At 39.7% G+C, this 17,212-nt stretch overlaps 1 protein-coding gene across 5 annotated transcripts in view; it reads left to right on the forward strand.

Moving 5' to 3' along the window:
* Positions 1–17,212, forward strand: part of LOC105495964 (cullin 2) — an 85,672-nt gene that overhangs the window by 51,505 nt on the left and 16,955 nt on the right. For all 5 annotated transcript variants that reach the window (XM_011765935.2, XM_011765936.2, XM_011765938.3 and 2 more), the window contains exons 9-16: positions 5,377–5,539; positions 9,516–9,640; positions 12,143–12,250; positions 12,910–12,969; positions 13,784–13,912; positions 14,017–14,103; positions 15,758–15,910; positions 16,509–16,586. In XM_011765935.2, the coding sequence (XP_011764237.1) occupies positions 5,377–5,539; positions 9,516–9,640; positions 12,143–12,250; positions 12,910–12,969; positions 13,784–13,912; positions 14,017–14,103; positions 15,758–15,910; positions 16,509–16,586 (903 nt within the window). The remainder of the gene's footprint in view (positions 1–5,376; positions 5,540–9,515; positions 9,641–12,142; positions 12,251–12,909; positions 12,970–13,783; positions 13,913–14,016; positions 14,104–15,757; positions 15,911–16,508; positions 16,587–17,212) is intronic.

Genomic DNA, 17,212 nt, shown 5'->3' on the forward strand with positions numbered 1-17,212 from the left:
ATTATACAATATCGTTGTTAAGTCATTGCTCTTGTTGTAATATTTTCCTGAGAAAACAGTACCCTTCCAGTTTTCGTCATAACTGATACTTTTTGATAAATCCTGACTGCCTGGTTTGGTTGTCCTTGAAATTAATATATATGCACATTCTTGGCAGAATAATAAACTGGATTTCATGCTTAGTGGTTTGTTTAGAGAATAGGATAAGTGCAGAAGCTCTGTGTTGAGGTTTTTTTCTTCCTTTAAAATGAGAGGAAAAATATGAGGGAAAATATAGTAATGTCTAGAATGACATTTGGATAAGTCACTCTTTTGGTCTGTTAAGTTCTTGGAAAGCTGAGAGACAACCCCACATGAGGTTTTTTTTTTTTTTTTTTGGAGACATGGTCTTGCTCTGATGCCCAGACTAGAGTACAGTGGCTTGATCTCATGGCTCCCAGACTCAAGTGGTCCTCCTGTCTCAGCCTACCAAGTAGCTGGGACTACAGGCACACACCGCCACGCCCAGCAACTTTTAAAATTTGTTACAGAGATGGGGTCTCGCTATGTTGCCCAGGCTGGTCTGAGAACTCCTCAACTCAAGCAGTCTTCCCGCCTCAGCCTCCCAAAGTGCTGGGATTATAGAAGTGAGCCATTGCACCCAGCCAAGAAATTTTAATTGATCACTAAATCAGTACATATTGGTTATCATATGTTAAATTCCATTTATATTTTCTCAGTAGTAGAAGAAAAAAAAGTGATCATACAAATTAAATCACCATATATAAGAGATATTAGAATTTCTAGCCATGTTTTTTTATCTGCAGTGTTGTATTTCAAACATTTTATTTTGGATGATTTGTGTTAGTTTATGTAGCCAGGAAAGGTCAAGTAGTGTAAGTGGATGAGCTGTCGTCCTACATCTGTAGGCCACAAGTTACAAAGCATCAGTGCTTACCGATACACTGTTCTGTCGTCCACAAAGCCCAGATCTAAAGGTCTTAGTTGTTTGACTCTCTTCCTGCTTTTGTTACTAATTAGCTCTGTCCCCTGAGCAAATTATCTGGAACTTTCCCGCCATCAATTAAGTTCAGGTTATACTAGATCAGTGGTTCTAAGCTCTTAGCCCTTATTGCACCTTGGATCTTGTTGAAATCTCTAGATCCAGCCCTAAGAATCGCACACAGATTATCTGTGATACATACACTTTGCTCTATCTGGCTCTCAAAAAGATGCCACTGGCAAGTGCTGGCAGTAGCCCAGATGTCTGTCAGAAGTTGAAAGGATAAGCGAAATGTGACACGTACGTCCTTTGGAATATTATTCATCCCGTGTAGTGAAAAACTCTCAAACCATGTTTTTTCCTCTGCTCTGACATCGCAGCAACGATCATCAGCACAGAAGGCTTCTGTAAACAAAGTTGTGGCTCTTTTCTCCCACACACCAAGCAGCAGACACCAGCCAGGTGTCCTCCAGTTCAACTCTAACACCATCTGCTTGAGATAGTGGCCGATCGCACAGATTGGGGGCTGAGTCTCCAAGACTGCCCTGCACACCCCCAGACACCAGTCACAAGTCTGGGCCTCCAGACTACTGACTGACTGGCTTTCAAGTTGAGGTCCTACAATACACTCTGGGTTCCATTAATTTGCTAGAGCAGCTTACAGAACTTAGGGAAACATTCAGTGTTTACTAGTTTATTAAGAAGGATATTTTAAAGGATATAATTAAACAACCACTTGAGGAGATACATAGGGCAAGGTCTGAAATCATCCCCAAGTGCAGGAGCTTCTGTCCCTGTGGAACCGAGTCTTCTTTGATTTTTGTGGAAGCTTCATGATGTCAGTAGTCTTTCCCCCAGCTTATAGGGTGGGGCTTTCTCTGGGGAGGGTCTTATGACCCACAGTCAGAAAGGTAGGGCAAGATTAGAGTCCTGCCTTGAGGCAGATGAAAGGAGAGTAGGAGAGAAATTCTGTTTCCTGAGACCTAACACACTCAACATTATAACTAAAGACTGTAACTAGGGCTAAGGGAGTTATCAACCAGGAACCACAGAAGAAAACCAATGTACATGTGTATCACAATACCACACAGTCTTAAAAAAGGATTGAAATTATGATACTTGATACAACATGAATGAACCATGAAAATGTTATGCTAAGTGAAAAAAACCAGACACAAAGGGGCAAATATTCTGTGGTTCAATTTATAGGAAATATCTAGAACAGACAAATTCAAAAGGACAGAAAGTAGATTAGAAGTTATCAGGGGAGGAAGATGTGGGGATTTGTTACTTAATGGTTATAAAGTTTCTGATGGGGTAATGAAAAATATTTGGAAGCAGACAATGGGGGTAGTTGCACAACACAGTGAAAGTTATTTAATGCCACTGAATTGCCCATGTAAAAATGGCTAATGTAAATTTTATTATCTATGTTTTTACCACAGTTTAAAAGCACTGATAATGTAATATACCAAAACCACTGAATTTCACACTTTAAATGGGTGGATTATATAATATGTAAATTACATCTCAAGGTGTTAAAAGGGAGAGAGGGGCATTGGAATAAATTATGTTTGGAAAAGAGTGTTTATTAGAAAAGCTTATTTCAGGCCGGGCACGGTGGCTCAGACCTGTAATCGCAGCACTTTGGGAGGCTGAGGCGGGCAGATTACGTGAGTCCAGGAGTTCAAGACAAGCCTGGGCAACGTGGCAAAACCCCATCTCTACAAAAAGTTAAAAAACTAGCCACGCATGGTGGCGTGGTCATCTGGTCCTAGCTCTTGGGACGCTGAAGTGGGAAGATCACTTGAGCCCGAGAGGCGTAAGTTGCAGTGAGCCAAGATTGTACCACTGCCCTCCTGCCTGGGCGACAGAGCGAGATCCTGTCTGACAAAAAAAGAAAGAAAAAGAAAAGCTCATTTCAGGAAATAATGTTGGACCATATTAGCTTCAAGGGCAAAATCCTGGACTTTGTTCTCCATTTAGTTAATTGGGAGATGAGTCAGTACAGCCTTCCTGCCTCCCTTGCTGCCTTCCTCTAGCTTTGGCCTTTCTTTCCCCCAGCAGTTTTACAGCTGTTTGAAGCCCTGCACTGGGGCAGTCCAACTTTGTCTACGTTTCTCTTGATATGCACCTCTCTCCCCTAAGTTATCAGTTTTATTTTTTCCTTCTTTCATCCTCTTTCACCTGTCTCAGACCCACTGTAATTCCTGTTGCATTAAGTTAATTTTAGCAAGCAGGTTAAAGTCACTGTAGTATGCTCTGAATGACTAATAGGCTTAATCCTTTTTATTTGTTATAAAAATAGCCCTTAAAGGATTTATTGTTAACCGAAGTGCCTTTCTTAGCTGATGTGATATGTGGTGAACACTTTTGTCCTCTAGACGAGGTGTCCGACCCCCAGGCTGAGGACTAGTACTGACCTGTGGCCTGTTAGGAACCGGGGAGGACCAGTACTGACCTGTGGCCTGTTAGGAACCTGGCCGCACAGCAGGGAGTGAGCAGCCCCTGTGTGAGCAGCCACTGTGTGAGCATTACCTACCGCCTGAGCTCCGCCTCCTGTCACAGCAGCAGCATTAGATTCTCATAGATTCTCACAGGAGTGTGAACCCTATTGTGAACTCTGCATGCGAGGGGTCTAGGTTGTGCGCTCTTTAGAAGAATCTAATGCCTGAGGATCTGAGGTGGAATACTTCATCTGGAAGCCACCTGCCCCCAACAATGCCACCCCCACTCCGTCTGTGGAAAAAATGTCTTCCACCAAACCAGTCCCTGGTGGCTAAAAGATTAGGGACCGCTGCTCTAGACCCCTTCTTGCCCAACCTGAGTCTATGACTTTGCCCTGAACTCCTGGCTTCAAAGGGTCGCACAATAAGAAAGACAGGACTATGGGACCCTGCTGTCTAGAGCCTCATTTTTATTGAAAATTTCTGATATGCTTTCCAGGAATGATTTTTACTCCTTGTGCCCAGGCCAACTCAGCAGCACTCTCCAAAGTGCCAGGTGTATGTAGTTTCCCGGACACACTTAATTTCAGAAACTCTAATTACACAGCTTCATGTTACAGAGTGTTTCCAAGCCTGTGCATTTGTCTGTGTACATATTGTTGGTTTGTCTTGAGACAGAAATTAGTCAAATTCTTTGGTTATTTTCCTTATTGGCTAGTTTTTGTTAATATTAAACAGTGTTATTTGTAGCTCAGCACTTTACATAGGATAAACTTTAATAAGTCTTGATTGACACACTTGACTATGACTAAATGTATATTTACTTTCAACATTTTTATTTTTTATTTTTATTTTATTTTTATTTATTTATTTTTTGAGACAGAGCCTCGCTCTTATTGCCTAGGCTAGAGTGCAGGGGCGGGATGTAGGCTCACTGCAACCTCCTCCTTCCGGGTTCAAGCGGTTTTCCTGCCTCAGCCTCCCGAGTAGCTGGGTACTACAGGCACCTGCCACCACGCCTGGCTGATTTTTTGTATTTTTGTAGAGACAGGGTTTCACCATGTTGACCAGGTTGGTCTCAAACTCCTGACCTCATGTGATCCGCCTGCCTCGGCCTCCCAAAGTGCTAGGATTACAGGCATGAGCCACCTTACCTGGCCTTATTTTTATTTTTTTGAGACAGCATCTCTCTCTGTCACACAGGCTGAAATGCAGTGGCGCAATCTCGGCTCACTGCAACCCCCGCCTCCCGGGATGAAGTGATTCTCCTGCCCCAGCCTCCTGAGGAGCTGGGATTACAGGCATGCCCAGCTAATTTTTATATTTTTAGTAGAGACAGGGTTTCGCCATATTGGCCATGCGGGTCTTATACTCCTGACCTCAGGTGATCCACCTGTCTTGGCCTCCCAAAGTGCTGGGATTACAGGTGTGAGCCACCGTGTCTGGCTCCTACTTTCAAAAGTTTTAATGAAATCTTTAATATGATAGTTAACTATCATGCACATACAGTTCCATTTACAAGAAGAGAAACCAATGTAAAATAATTAGATTCATCTACTTGATCTCAATATAATTTATTTTTTAATTTGATAGTTATTCATACAGAGATCACCTGTTCTGATTTTTAATCATCTGTACCCACTTTTCCTGTTACATGTTATGTTGTCCATGTAATTGGATGATGGTGTAGGTAAATGAAGACAAAATGCAGACTCTTTAACTTTAGTTCTTGCTTATAAGACTGGTGGAATGTAGATGACAGCTAGTAGCTTAAATAAAAATTTGAAATGATTTATGGAATGTGGGTTTAAATTGCTTATGTAACCCTTATTACCTTTGCCATGTTTAATTTAGCCATTAAAATTTGGCCGAGTTACTTGCTGATATTACAGATTTTTCCTCATAGTAAAACTTTGTGTTCATGACTGTAAGAATATATTTCTGTAGGTTCTAGGTAGACTAAAAGATGAAGAAATTCGATGTCGAAAATACCTACATCCAAGTTCATATACTAAAGTGATTCATGAATGTCAGCAACGAATGGTAGCAGACCACTTACAGTTTTTACATGCAGAATGTCATAATATCATTCGACAAGAGAAAAAAAATGGTAAGTTTCTACCAAACATGTGAGTAGAAATTAAATTACACATCTACCTTTTATATCATCTTCCAGTCACCGTTGGTTTAATGCATATTTTAGTAACAGTCTTTAAAATATTTTAAATAAACTTTGACAGATTATTAATACTTTATTTTGAAAGACTATTTTGGGCAAGTGTTTTCTTTTTTTTTTTTTTTTTTTTTTGAGGCGGAGTCTCGCTCTGTCGCCCAGGCTGGAGTACAGTGGCGCGATCTCGGCTCACTGCAAGCTCCGCCTCCCGGGTTCCCGCCATTCTCCTGCCTCAGCCTCCCGAGTAGCTGGGACTACAGGCCCCGCCACCACGCCCGGCTAATTTTTTTGTATTTTTAGTGGAGACGGGGTTTCATTGTGTTAGCCAGGATGGTCTCGATCTCCTGACCTCGTGATCCGCCCGTCTCGGCCTCCCAAAGTGCTGGGATTACAGGCTTGAGCCACCGCGCCCGGCCTGGGCAAGTGTTTTCAAAGAGTGTTCTAAAATCAGAAGAAAAAGTGGGAAATTGTGTTTATACATTTTTATATATTACAAGAGCTAATTTCCTCAATACATTTAGAATTCCTGATAAACAGTAGGAACAAAGACAAAGACTATAAAAAGGAAATACAAATATTATATAACAAAAGTAATCATTTATATAACATGAAAAATCAGCAATATCTGATTTTATTTTATTTTATTTTTGAGACAGAGTCTCACTCTGTCACCCAGGCTGGAGTGCAGTGATGCGATCTTGGCTCACTGCAACCTCTGCCCCCTGGATTCAAGTGATTCTCCTGCCTCAGACTCCTGAGTAGCTGGGATTACAGGCGTGCATCACCACACCTGGCTAACTTTTTTGTATTTTTATTAGAGACAGGGTTTCACCATGTTGGTCAGGCTGGTCTCGAACTCCTGACCTCGTGATCTGCCTGCCTTAGCCTCCCAAAGTGCTGGAATTACAGGCTTGAGCCACCGCGCCCAGCCTCTCTGATTTTTTTTAAAAAAACAAAAAACATGCATTAATTTTATAAGGAGGAAAGATAATATGTATGTTTTATTTAATTAATTTATTTTTTTGAGATGGAGTCTCGCTCTGTCACCTAGGCTGGAGTGCAATGGCACAGTCCCGGCTCACTGCAACCCCCGCCTCCCAGGTTCAAGCAATTCTGCCTCAGGCTCCCGAGTAGCTAGGATTGCAGGTGCCTGCCACCACACCCGACTAATTTTTGTATTTTTAGTAGAGATAGCGTTTTTTAAGTAGAGATAGCGTTTCACCATGTTGGCCTCCTGGTCTCGAGCTCCTGACCTCAGATGATCCACTTGCCCCAGCCTCCCAAAGTGCTGGGATTACAGGTGTGAGTCACCGCGCCTGGCCATTAATCAGGTTTTTTGTTTTTGTTTTTGTTTTTTTCTTCTTGAGATGGAGTCCCGCCCTGTCACCCAGGCTGGAGCGCAGTGGCGCGATCTTGGCTCACTGTAACCTCTACCTCCCGGGTTCAAGAGAGTCCCCTGCCTCAGACTCCCGAGTAGCTGGGACTACAGGCATCTGCCCCCACACCTGGCTAATTTTTGTATTTTTAGTAAAGATGGGGCTTCACTATGTTGGCCAGGCTGGTCTCAAACTCCTGAGCTCGTGATCCGCCCGCCTCCGCCTCCCAAAGTGCTGAGATTATAGACGTGAGCCACCGCACCCGGCCCCGTGTTTTTTAAAGCAACATTGATTTCGTAGACCCGGGACAATGTAGTCAAAACACAATAATTTTTTTTAATTCCGGAAGTCACTGTCTTGAAGAGTATGATGGAAAGACTTTAATGGCCAGCAAGACTAATTGTAAAACCTATAGTAATCAAGACAGTGAGGCATTGGTACAAGGACAGACAGATATCACAATAAAATAAGAGACCCCAGAAACAACCCATGCATACGTGGCCACTTGATGTAAGGCCAAGGTGGCGCTGCAGAGCAGCGAAAGATGGTGTTTTCAACACACATTGCTCAGTCAATTGGATACCCATTTCGGAAGAAAACGAAATTTGATCACTACGTCAGATACCATAGACAAAATCAATTCACTAGAGTTTTTATCTAAATGTACAAGGTAAAAAAAATAACACTTTTAGAAGATAATATCGGAGAATATCTTCATAACCTTGAGATAGGGAAAGATATTTTAAATAGGACACAAAAAGCCCTAACCACAAAGGAACAATTGATCCAGTGAACTACATTAAAATGAAAAACTTTGGATTATTAAAAGGCCATTAAGAGGGAGGAAGATTGTTTGAGCTCAGGAGTTCAAGACCAGCCTGGGCAACATGACAATATCCCATCTCTGCAAAAAAATACAAGCATTAGCCAGGTGGGGTGGTGTGCACCTGTGGTCCCATCTACTTGGGAGGCTGAGGTGGGAGGATCACTCATGCCTGGAAGGTGGTGGTTGCAGTGAGCCGAGATCCTGCCAGAGCACTCCAGCCTGGGTGACAGAGTGAGACCCTGTCTCAAAAAAAAAAAAGCCATGAAAACCACTGGATCATCAGAAGACACTTATAGGGTAATGTAGCTGCAATAGTAAAGATTTATATCCAAAATATAAAATGGCCAAAAAACAGACACTGCAGAATAGAAGATACCCAGATGGCCAATAAACATAAAAAGAAATGTGAAGCAGCAGGAGCTTTTCGAACACTGAAGTGAGAGTATAAATTGATGCAACTACTTTGGGAAACTGGCATTGACCGCTAAGTGGGATATATTATGCATATTTTATGATCCAGCAGTTCTACTCCTAAACGTATAACCACCCCACCATACCTTCTGACCGCCAGTGCCTGGACATATGTACAAAAAGACTTACAGGAATGTTCATATTATTAGTATTTGTAATAGCTCCGTAAACTGGAACGGCTCAAATGTCCAGTAACTGTAGAATAGTACAGTATATTCATACAATGGAATATTATAGAGGAGTGGAAATGAACAAATTAAAGCCAGGTACAACAACATAGATGATCCTTATACACATTTTGTTGAACACAAGAAGCCAGTTGTGAAAGAATTGTGTGATCCCATTTTTATATATAGTTCAAACTCATCTGTGATTTAGAAGTCACAGCAGTGGTTACCTTTGCAGAGGAGCAAGAGTGTGTGATTGGAAGGAGGCATGAAGGGGACTCCTGGGTGTAGGTAATGCCTATTTCTTATCCTGCGTGTGATTACATGGGTGTGTTGTGTGTTCACTTGTAATAATTCAGTAAGATACACACTTATGGTTTGTATACTTTTCTCTGTATGTATGATGCTTTAATAAAACATTTAAAATAAAACCTACTACACTGAGAGATCATTATTTACCTCCCAGTGTTAGAGATCAAAATGTTTGGTAACACATTGTTGGCAAAGGAACTCTCTGCTGTTGGCAGCTGTGGTTAGAAGGATCTGTCTACAAGATTAAACTTTGACACAGTAACCTCACTTTTTTGGGAATTTATATTGCATATATTCTTGCTCATGTATAAGATTATTGATTGTAACATTGCAATATCAAGAGACTGGAAACCACCTAAATTTCCATTAGTTGTTAAGAAATTATAATATATCCACATAATGGAGTACTGTGCAGCTGTAAAATACATAGAAATGCTTTGTGTACTGATAGGAAAAGACTACTAAGTTAAAATGTGTTCTGAAGCTACAAATAATATACAAAATACAGTACACTGTATTAAAAGGGGCAAAGGGAAGAATATATGTATTCACTTGAATTTGCACAAAATATCTTTGGGAAGATGTTAAATAACCACATCCCTTTCCTGTGGGGAGAGGGGCTTGGGTGGCTGGGAGGTGGGCATGGGGGGCTTTTCTCTGGGTACTCTGCAGTTGGATTGTATTCCTGCACTTGGATCCATATATTACCTAATAAATGAAAATATTTAGGAGTTAATCCTCAGATGTCTTTTTCCTCTCAGACATGGCAAATATGTACGTCTTACTCCGTGCTGTGTCCACTGGTTTACCTCATATGATTCAGGAGCTACAAAACCACATCCATGATGAGGGCCTTCGAGCAACCAGCAACCTTACTCAGGAAAATGTGAGTTGTGTGGGGAACTGCAGTGTTTTCCTCCTAATCAGATCCATCGTGGAGTCTTTCCTTTGACTTTACTATTTTGAAAGATGAAAGAAAAAGTCTTACCATGCCAACAAAAGAAATGTCTTTATTCAAATGTTTTAAACCTAGAGCTTGTTGGACTCATTTTGGAATTATCAAATTATTAGAAAGCTATATTGATGAGATAGGCTGCTGCTTAGCCATACGGAGGTGTCCATTGAACAGTTGTTAACTTTTCACAGAAAAATAAGCTTGCCATTTCTAAGTAACTGTGTTTTTCTGTAATTGGCGTTGATAACATTGTTTGTTGTCATGGTAGTAGTATTAATCAGCGGTAATATAGACAACTTGTAATTTTCCTCCTTTCCATATTCTGTGAATTTGGTTGTCTAGTAAGCAGATTTAGATTCAAATAATCTTCTGTAAGTATATGCTTGCTGCCCCAAATACCGGAAACAATAACCCTCGTGTCCCTAATACTCATCTTCCTTGAGTACTTTACCAATCACATGACTGTAACAGTTTGTCTTTCCTATCACCAAATCTTGTTATTACTGGTGACGGTTGATGAGCAAGAGAGACGTAACTTCAACTGTTACTACTATCTCTTCTTAAGTAGAGCTGTTTGACTTAATCTGTAAGGTAGTATCTGTCACGCCTGTAATCCCAGCACTTTGGGAGGCCGAGGTGGGCGGATCACGAGGTCAGGAGATGGAGACCATCCTGGCTAACACGGTGAAACCCCATCTCTACTAAAAATACAAAAAATTAGCCGGGCATGTTGGCGGGCGCCTGTAGTCCCAGCTACTCAGGCGGCTGAGGCGGGAGAATGGCGTGAACCCGGGAGGCGGAGCTTACAGTGAGCCAAGATCACACCACTGCACTCCAGCCTGGGTGACAGCACAAGACTCCGTCTCAAAAAAAAAAAAAAAAAAAGATATTATCTGTGTGTATGTGTGTAGCCGTCACTGTTCAGGAGCACTTTTTAGAGGCTGTTACCTTAGCGACAGATTGGTCTTTGGCAAGTAATAATTTTTAGTTTTTATGTTCTGCCACAATCATGTGTAAGTTTACTATTTTTTAATTTCTTCAAATTCCTTTTACCACAGTTTTCTATTTTTGTAGAACTATTAGTTTGTATTATGCAGATTTATTACTCTGTATTATTTGTCAAACTTACTAGTTTATGTTATTACGTTTATAGATTCCATGTCCAATGACATGGGTCATAGAAGCATAGAATTTTGTGTCAAGGCTGGGAGATGGAAACATAAGTGAATACATTTGTAGTAGACTCAAATCCAGCTGACTTAGTTAAGTCTTAGGTAGTAATTTCTTCATGGTTATCTCCATTAAGAGGGAAAACTCACTTTTGCACTATTAGGTATTTCTTCTGTCTGAGATGTGAGGGATTGTCTTGCTGAGTTCAAGGGGTCTCTGTTCTCAGGGTTACTGGCTTTTTAACTCTCCTCTCTCTCAGCCTTCAGTGACTTTGCAGGCAGTCTTTGCTTATATAAGCCTCTATGAAAGTGATAGACCTGGTAGTTCAGGTCTTGTTATCCTTAAGTTATTCCAACACAGTAGAAAAGTATGCTTTTGGTGGGTTCTTCTGGCAGGTACTAGACAGTCTATGACATTAGCTTGTTGTGTTGAATGACAAGCTATTTTCTTTCTTTTTTGTTGTTTTTTTGTTTGTTTGTTTTTTCTGAGACGGAGTCTTGCTCTGTCGCCCAAGCTGGAATGCAGTGGTGCGATCTCTGCTCACTGCAACCTCCACCTCCCTGGTTCAAGTAATTCCCCTGCCTCAGCTTCCCGAGTAGCTGGGATTACAGGCGCATGCCACCACGCCTGGCTAATTTTTTTGTATTTTTAGTAGAGACAGGGTTTCACCATGTTGGCCACACTAGTCTCGAACTCCTGACCTCAGGCAATCCCCCTGCCTCGGCCTCCCAAAGTGCTGGGATTATAGGCGTGAGCCACCATGCCCGGCTGACAAGCTATTTTCTTTCTTTCTTTTTTTTTTTTTTGAGACGGAGTCTCCCTGTATTGCCCAGGTTGGAGTGCAGTGGCCGGATCTCAGCTCACTGCAAGCTCCGCCTCCCGGGTTTACGCCATTCTCCTGCCTCAGCCTCCCGAGTAACTGGGACTACAGGTGCCCGCCACTTCGCCCGGCTAGTTTTTTTGTATTTTTTTTAGTAGAGACGGGGTTTCACCGTGTTAGCCAGGATGGTCTCGATCTCCTGACCTCGTGATTCACCCGTCTCGGCCTCCCAAAGTGCTGGAATTACAGGGTTGAGCCACCGCGCCCGGCCGACAAGCTATTTTCAACACCAAAGTTTTAAATTTTTAAAACCACTTTCTGAGAAGTGTGCATGTGTAAAACATAATTTCCTTGAGGAAAAATTTACTCAAGTCTAATAAACCTAGTAGTTTATACTTGAACCTTTTAAAATGTGGTTTTGTACTTATATTTCATGTTTTTAGATGCCAACACTATTTGTGGAGTCAGTTTTGGAAGTGCATGGTAAATTTGTTCAGCTTATCAATACTGTTTTGAATGGTGATCAGCACTTCATGAGTGCGTTGGATAAGGTAAGTTTTAAATACGTATATACTATATATGTACATAAAGCTCTGTCATTCTTTAGGCAGTTTCAGGATTAGACTCCTAGTATGAGATTTCTGACCTAGACATGGAGATTAAATATGAAATTCAAAATGGAAATAATATAACTTTTAAATTATTAACTGAATAGTAAATTGAATGCTTGTAGAATTTCCCATGATTATGCTATATAAGGGGAATTTTTAATCTGATATCTTCTGGATAGACATGCATAATTTTACAATTTTTAGTACTGATTTTTTTCTTTGGCCATAATACTTAGGCTATATTGAATAATATTTGAAAAGAGAATAGATATGTTTTACGTGAACTTTTGTATACTTTAAAGGAAAGTTACTTACAAGATTGTAAGTTTTTTTTTTAAGTAGTGTTATTTTATTTGTTCAAATTTTGGTAATGAGTTACAGAGTATCTTGCAATAGCAACAGGATGTATAGATATTTTGTAATTAGAGAATAAAATCAGAGGAGTCCACTGTGTTAGGTGTGAAAATGTTAACAAACTACTGGCAATGCTGTGTTGTATGTGGCGGGGTAATTTTGGATGTATGGATTATGGCTTGTATTGAACTAGCTGTACTTTTTCCCTATGGCTGGTGGTTAATTATGGCCTGTTTTTTATGTAGGCCCTTACGTCGGTTGTAAATTACAGAGAACCTAAGTCTGTTTGCAAAGCACCTGAACTGGTAAGTTTGGTGTTTGCTGAAAAGTAATCTTATGAAAAGTCAGTATTAGAACATGAAAACTGAGAAAATCAAATTAATTTGGTTTTTGTAGCATTTTTCAGAAAAACAAAAGGAAAATTATCTACATTGTACATAGTTTGGCATTTATGTAAGGAATGCAACATACTGTGTGTCTTTTCTTAAAAAATCATTTTACAAAGTTTGGGTTTTAATGTATGTCTATTTTGAAATAATTTTAATACTTTTCATGTAGATTGTTATATCTGAAATCTAAAGGAAGTCTGATGATAAAGTTTGGGTAACCTTTGAAGGAAACTTGCTTACAAGGTTTTTGTAACTTTTTTTAAAGTACTTATTCAATGTCAAAAATTATAAAACCGCTCGAAACTCACCCAGGTGTTCTTTTAAAAATTTATATTACCCATATCAGTTGCTTTATTGGTCAATAAGTGATAATTCGATATTTGACTTGTTATTTTAAAAAATATACCTTATGATGTGTATTTTATTTAGGTTACACTTATGATTATTACATAAAGCTTTAGAAGCCTGGTGTGGTTGTGCATGCCTGTAGTCCCAACTACTTGGGAGGCTGAGGCAGGAGGATCCTTTGAGCCTAGGAGTTTGAGGCTGCAGTGAGCTATGATGTTGTCCATTGCAATCCAGCCTGGGCGACAGAGCAAGACCCAGTCTCTTAAAAAAACAGTAAAAACTCTGTCCACTGATCTTATCTTGTATCACCACTTTGCCTCCTTTGAGGCATGATATATACAGAAGCACCCTTTGTAAGATTTATTATCAATTTCTACATGAGCTTGCTAAGTACTGTGACAACTTACTGAAGAAGTCGGCGAAAGGGATGACAGAGAATGAAGTGGAAGACAGGCTCACGAGCTTCATCACGGTGTTCAAATACATTGATGACAAGGATGTCTTTCAAAAGGTATGCTGTGAACAAAAAAGTTTCATTTGTGTTTTGGTCAACTTTATTTCTGAATGCTAAATCATTAGAAAGGAAGTGATCTTTTAAAATATTTTTAAATGCAGTTCTACGCAAGAATGCTGGCAAAACGTTTAATTCATGGGTTATCCATGTCTATGGACTCTGAAGAAGCCATGATCAACAAGTTAAAGGTAATATAAGTCTTTAATCTGGTACTGTCCTAGAAATTCACTCACAAGCGTATAAAGATGTTCATTGCAGCATTGTATGCAGTAACAGGAAACAATTCATCCGGTTAAATGTATATTTTTATATTCACACAGTGGGATATACAAATACTATATTAAAAGGACAAAATATGTATGCTTATATATGAAGATTCACTGGATAATCAGTATTAACGATAAAAGATTATTACTACTTTAAATGAATACACCTAAAATATTCCTTTAAGTACAAATTTTGGAGTGCAATTCCATTTCAATTTATTTTTACATCATTTCAGCTTGCTTGCACACCGATAAGTGGTAGCAGGTTCTTATTTCTCCTGCGTTATTCAATAAATTTTCCTGCATAGTAGACATTTTGAATATAATATGCACTCCTTTTTTCCTTTTTCTTTTTTTTAAGAGATAGGATCTCACTATGTTGCCCAGGCTGGACTCTAACTCCTGGGCTCAAACGATCCTCCCGCCTCAACCTCCTGAGCAGCTGGGACAACAGGTGTGCACCACTGCACCCAGTTGCTATGTGCTCTTTTTGAAACCTACAAAAGAGAAAAAAAAAAGCTTAGTTTTTAATTTCTAAAAGTAGAGTTGGCCAGGTGTGGTGGCTCACGCCTGTAATAGTAGCACTTTGGGAGGCCAAGGCAGGTAGATTGTTTGAGCTCAGTAGTTCGAGACCAGCCTAGGAAACATGGCAAAACCCTGTCTCTACCAAAAATACAAAAGTTACCTGGGCTTGGTGGCTAGTCCCAGTTACTCAGGAGGCTGAGGTGGGAGGATTGCTGGAGCCTGGGACATCGAGGCTGCTGTGAGCCATGATCACACCACTGCACTCCATCCTGAGTGACAGAGCAAGACCCTGCCTCTAAATAGATTAATTACCAGAAAAATAGTAGTGTTAATGAGCTTTTATATTTCAAGATTAGAGATTCAGATTTTCTAACCTGGTAACAACATAATTTTGAATAATTTTAAAGAAATAATTTTCTTCATCACTCAGTAGATGCTATTAAAAATATGCCTAAGTAGACCTTTTTCAATTGACTACTGGCTAGAGTATTCCCAGTAATCATTTATGTAATCTTTCATTTGATACTATCTGTAAACCTTATAAGAGCCAGCAGCTGTGGTATGTGCCAATAGTCCCAGCTACTGGGAGAGTGAGATAGGAGGATGGCTTAAGCCCAGGAGTTCGAAGTTGTAGTGCACCACGATGGCTCCAATGAATAGCCACTGTGTTGCAGCATGGGCAACAGTGTCTTTAAAACAAAACACAACATAAAATCCTTATAAGGTATCTTATGTATAGTAATGGGGCGTTTTGCAGTGCTGAAATAAGAGATGAATGTATAAAAAAGTTTTTGTTTATGGGGAGATTTATTGTTCCTAAATAGGTGGATTTTATTCACTTACTTAAAATATGCCTTTAAAAAGAAAGAAAGTTGGAAAGGTTTTGATTAGTTGCTTTGACTTATGAAGAATATATTACTAGTCCTTGGGTATAAGTGTACATGCAAGAACTCTTGACCAAAGACCTAGCAATACTGACACATTCTTATTAACCAATATGACTTATTATTTTTCTTTTGAAGTCATGTATTTTCTAAAACTTTTTTTATAGCAAGCCTGTGGTTATGAGTTTACCAGCAAGCTACATCGGATGTATACAGATATGAGTGTCAGCGCTGATCTCAACAATAAGTTCAACAATTTTATCAAAAACCAAGACACAGTAATAGATTTGGGAATTAGTTTTCAAATATATGTTCTACAGGTATGAATATGTGTTTTACTATGAGCATTTACTAATCATTTCAGGACTTTGATACAAAGGATTCATAAATGGATGCCTGATTACGTTTAGTTCTGTCAGTAGATCGTGGCTTCCAAAGTCCTATTGATTTGGGCTGGGGTGGTAGCTCACGCCTGTAATCCCAGCACTTTGAGAGGCCAGAGCGGGCAGATCTCTTGAGCTCAGGAGTTCCAGACCAGCCTGGCCAACACAGTGAAAACCCATCTCTACTAAAAATACAAAAATTAGCCAGGTGTGGTGATGCGTGCCTGTAATCCCAGTTACTGAGGAGGCAGAGACAGGAGAATCACTTGAACCCCCGGAGGCGGAGGCTGCAGTGAGTGGAGATGGTGCCACTGCATTGCAGCCTGGGTGATGGAGTGAGACTCTATCTCAGGAAAAATAAATAAATAAATAAAAGTCCTATGGATTTGGAATGAAATGTGCCATAATAGAAATACTCAAATTTTATCAGCATTTTGAGGAAGAAAAAAATGTTTTAGATGCTTAGATTATTTAATAAATATTTATTTTCAATTTAGATGTTGATCCATTTAGTTTTTTTATTTTTTCCTTCTAGGCTGGTGCGTGGCCACTTACTCAGGCTCCTTCATCTACGTTTGCAATTCCCCAGGAATTAGAAAAAAGTGTACAGATGGTAAGTTTGCAGGAAATGTACTAGAAGACTAAAGGAATTTTAATAATTGTCTTCATATTGTATCACCTTTAATATTTTTTCAAAGTCTTAAGGGTTCATGTGATAAAAATAGATTCACAAATTATAGTCAGTCTGCCCTTTGGGAAGAATGTAAGTTGTTGTAGTTACTAATATTAAAACTAAAATGCTAAGAATGTCATACAGTTCTTTGTCAAACCATGTCTCTTATTCTGAATAAATCTGTCATCTGCTATTAAGCAGTTTTAAATTATAAAAATGTTGATATCAGAAGAAAGCTTAGAATTCAACACTTAAAATATCACTTACCAGTTTTCCTTTTGAATTTTGACCAAATACCTCATTCAACCCTTGTAATATTTTTTATTTCTGTCCTGTAATGTAGGTGAGTATATGTGAAGTAACTGCTAGTAGAGTAAGTAGTAACAGTGATCGACAGTGGTTATAGTTTTGTGGTAATAAGAGGAGAGTGCTGTAACCAGTCAGGTAGGTTTCAGGAAGGCAAGCATGATAGACTTTCAGAATAGGAGGCTAAATTAGGACTTCTTACATCTTCTTTGAAAAGAGATTGTAGCACAGACTGTTTTAGAAACCATGAAGAAGACCAT

The sequence above is a fragment of the Macaca nemestrina genome, chromosome 9 (assembly GCF_043159975.1).
Source record: "Macaca nemestrina isolate mMacNem1 chromosome 9, mMacNem.hap1, whole genome shotgun sequence".
Lineage (NCBI taxonomy): Eukaryota > Metazoa > Chordata > Mammalia > Primates > Cercopithecidae > Macaca > Macaca nemestrina.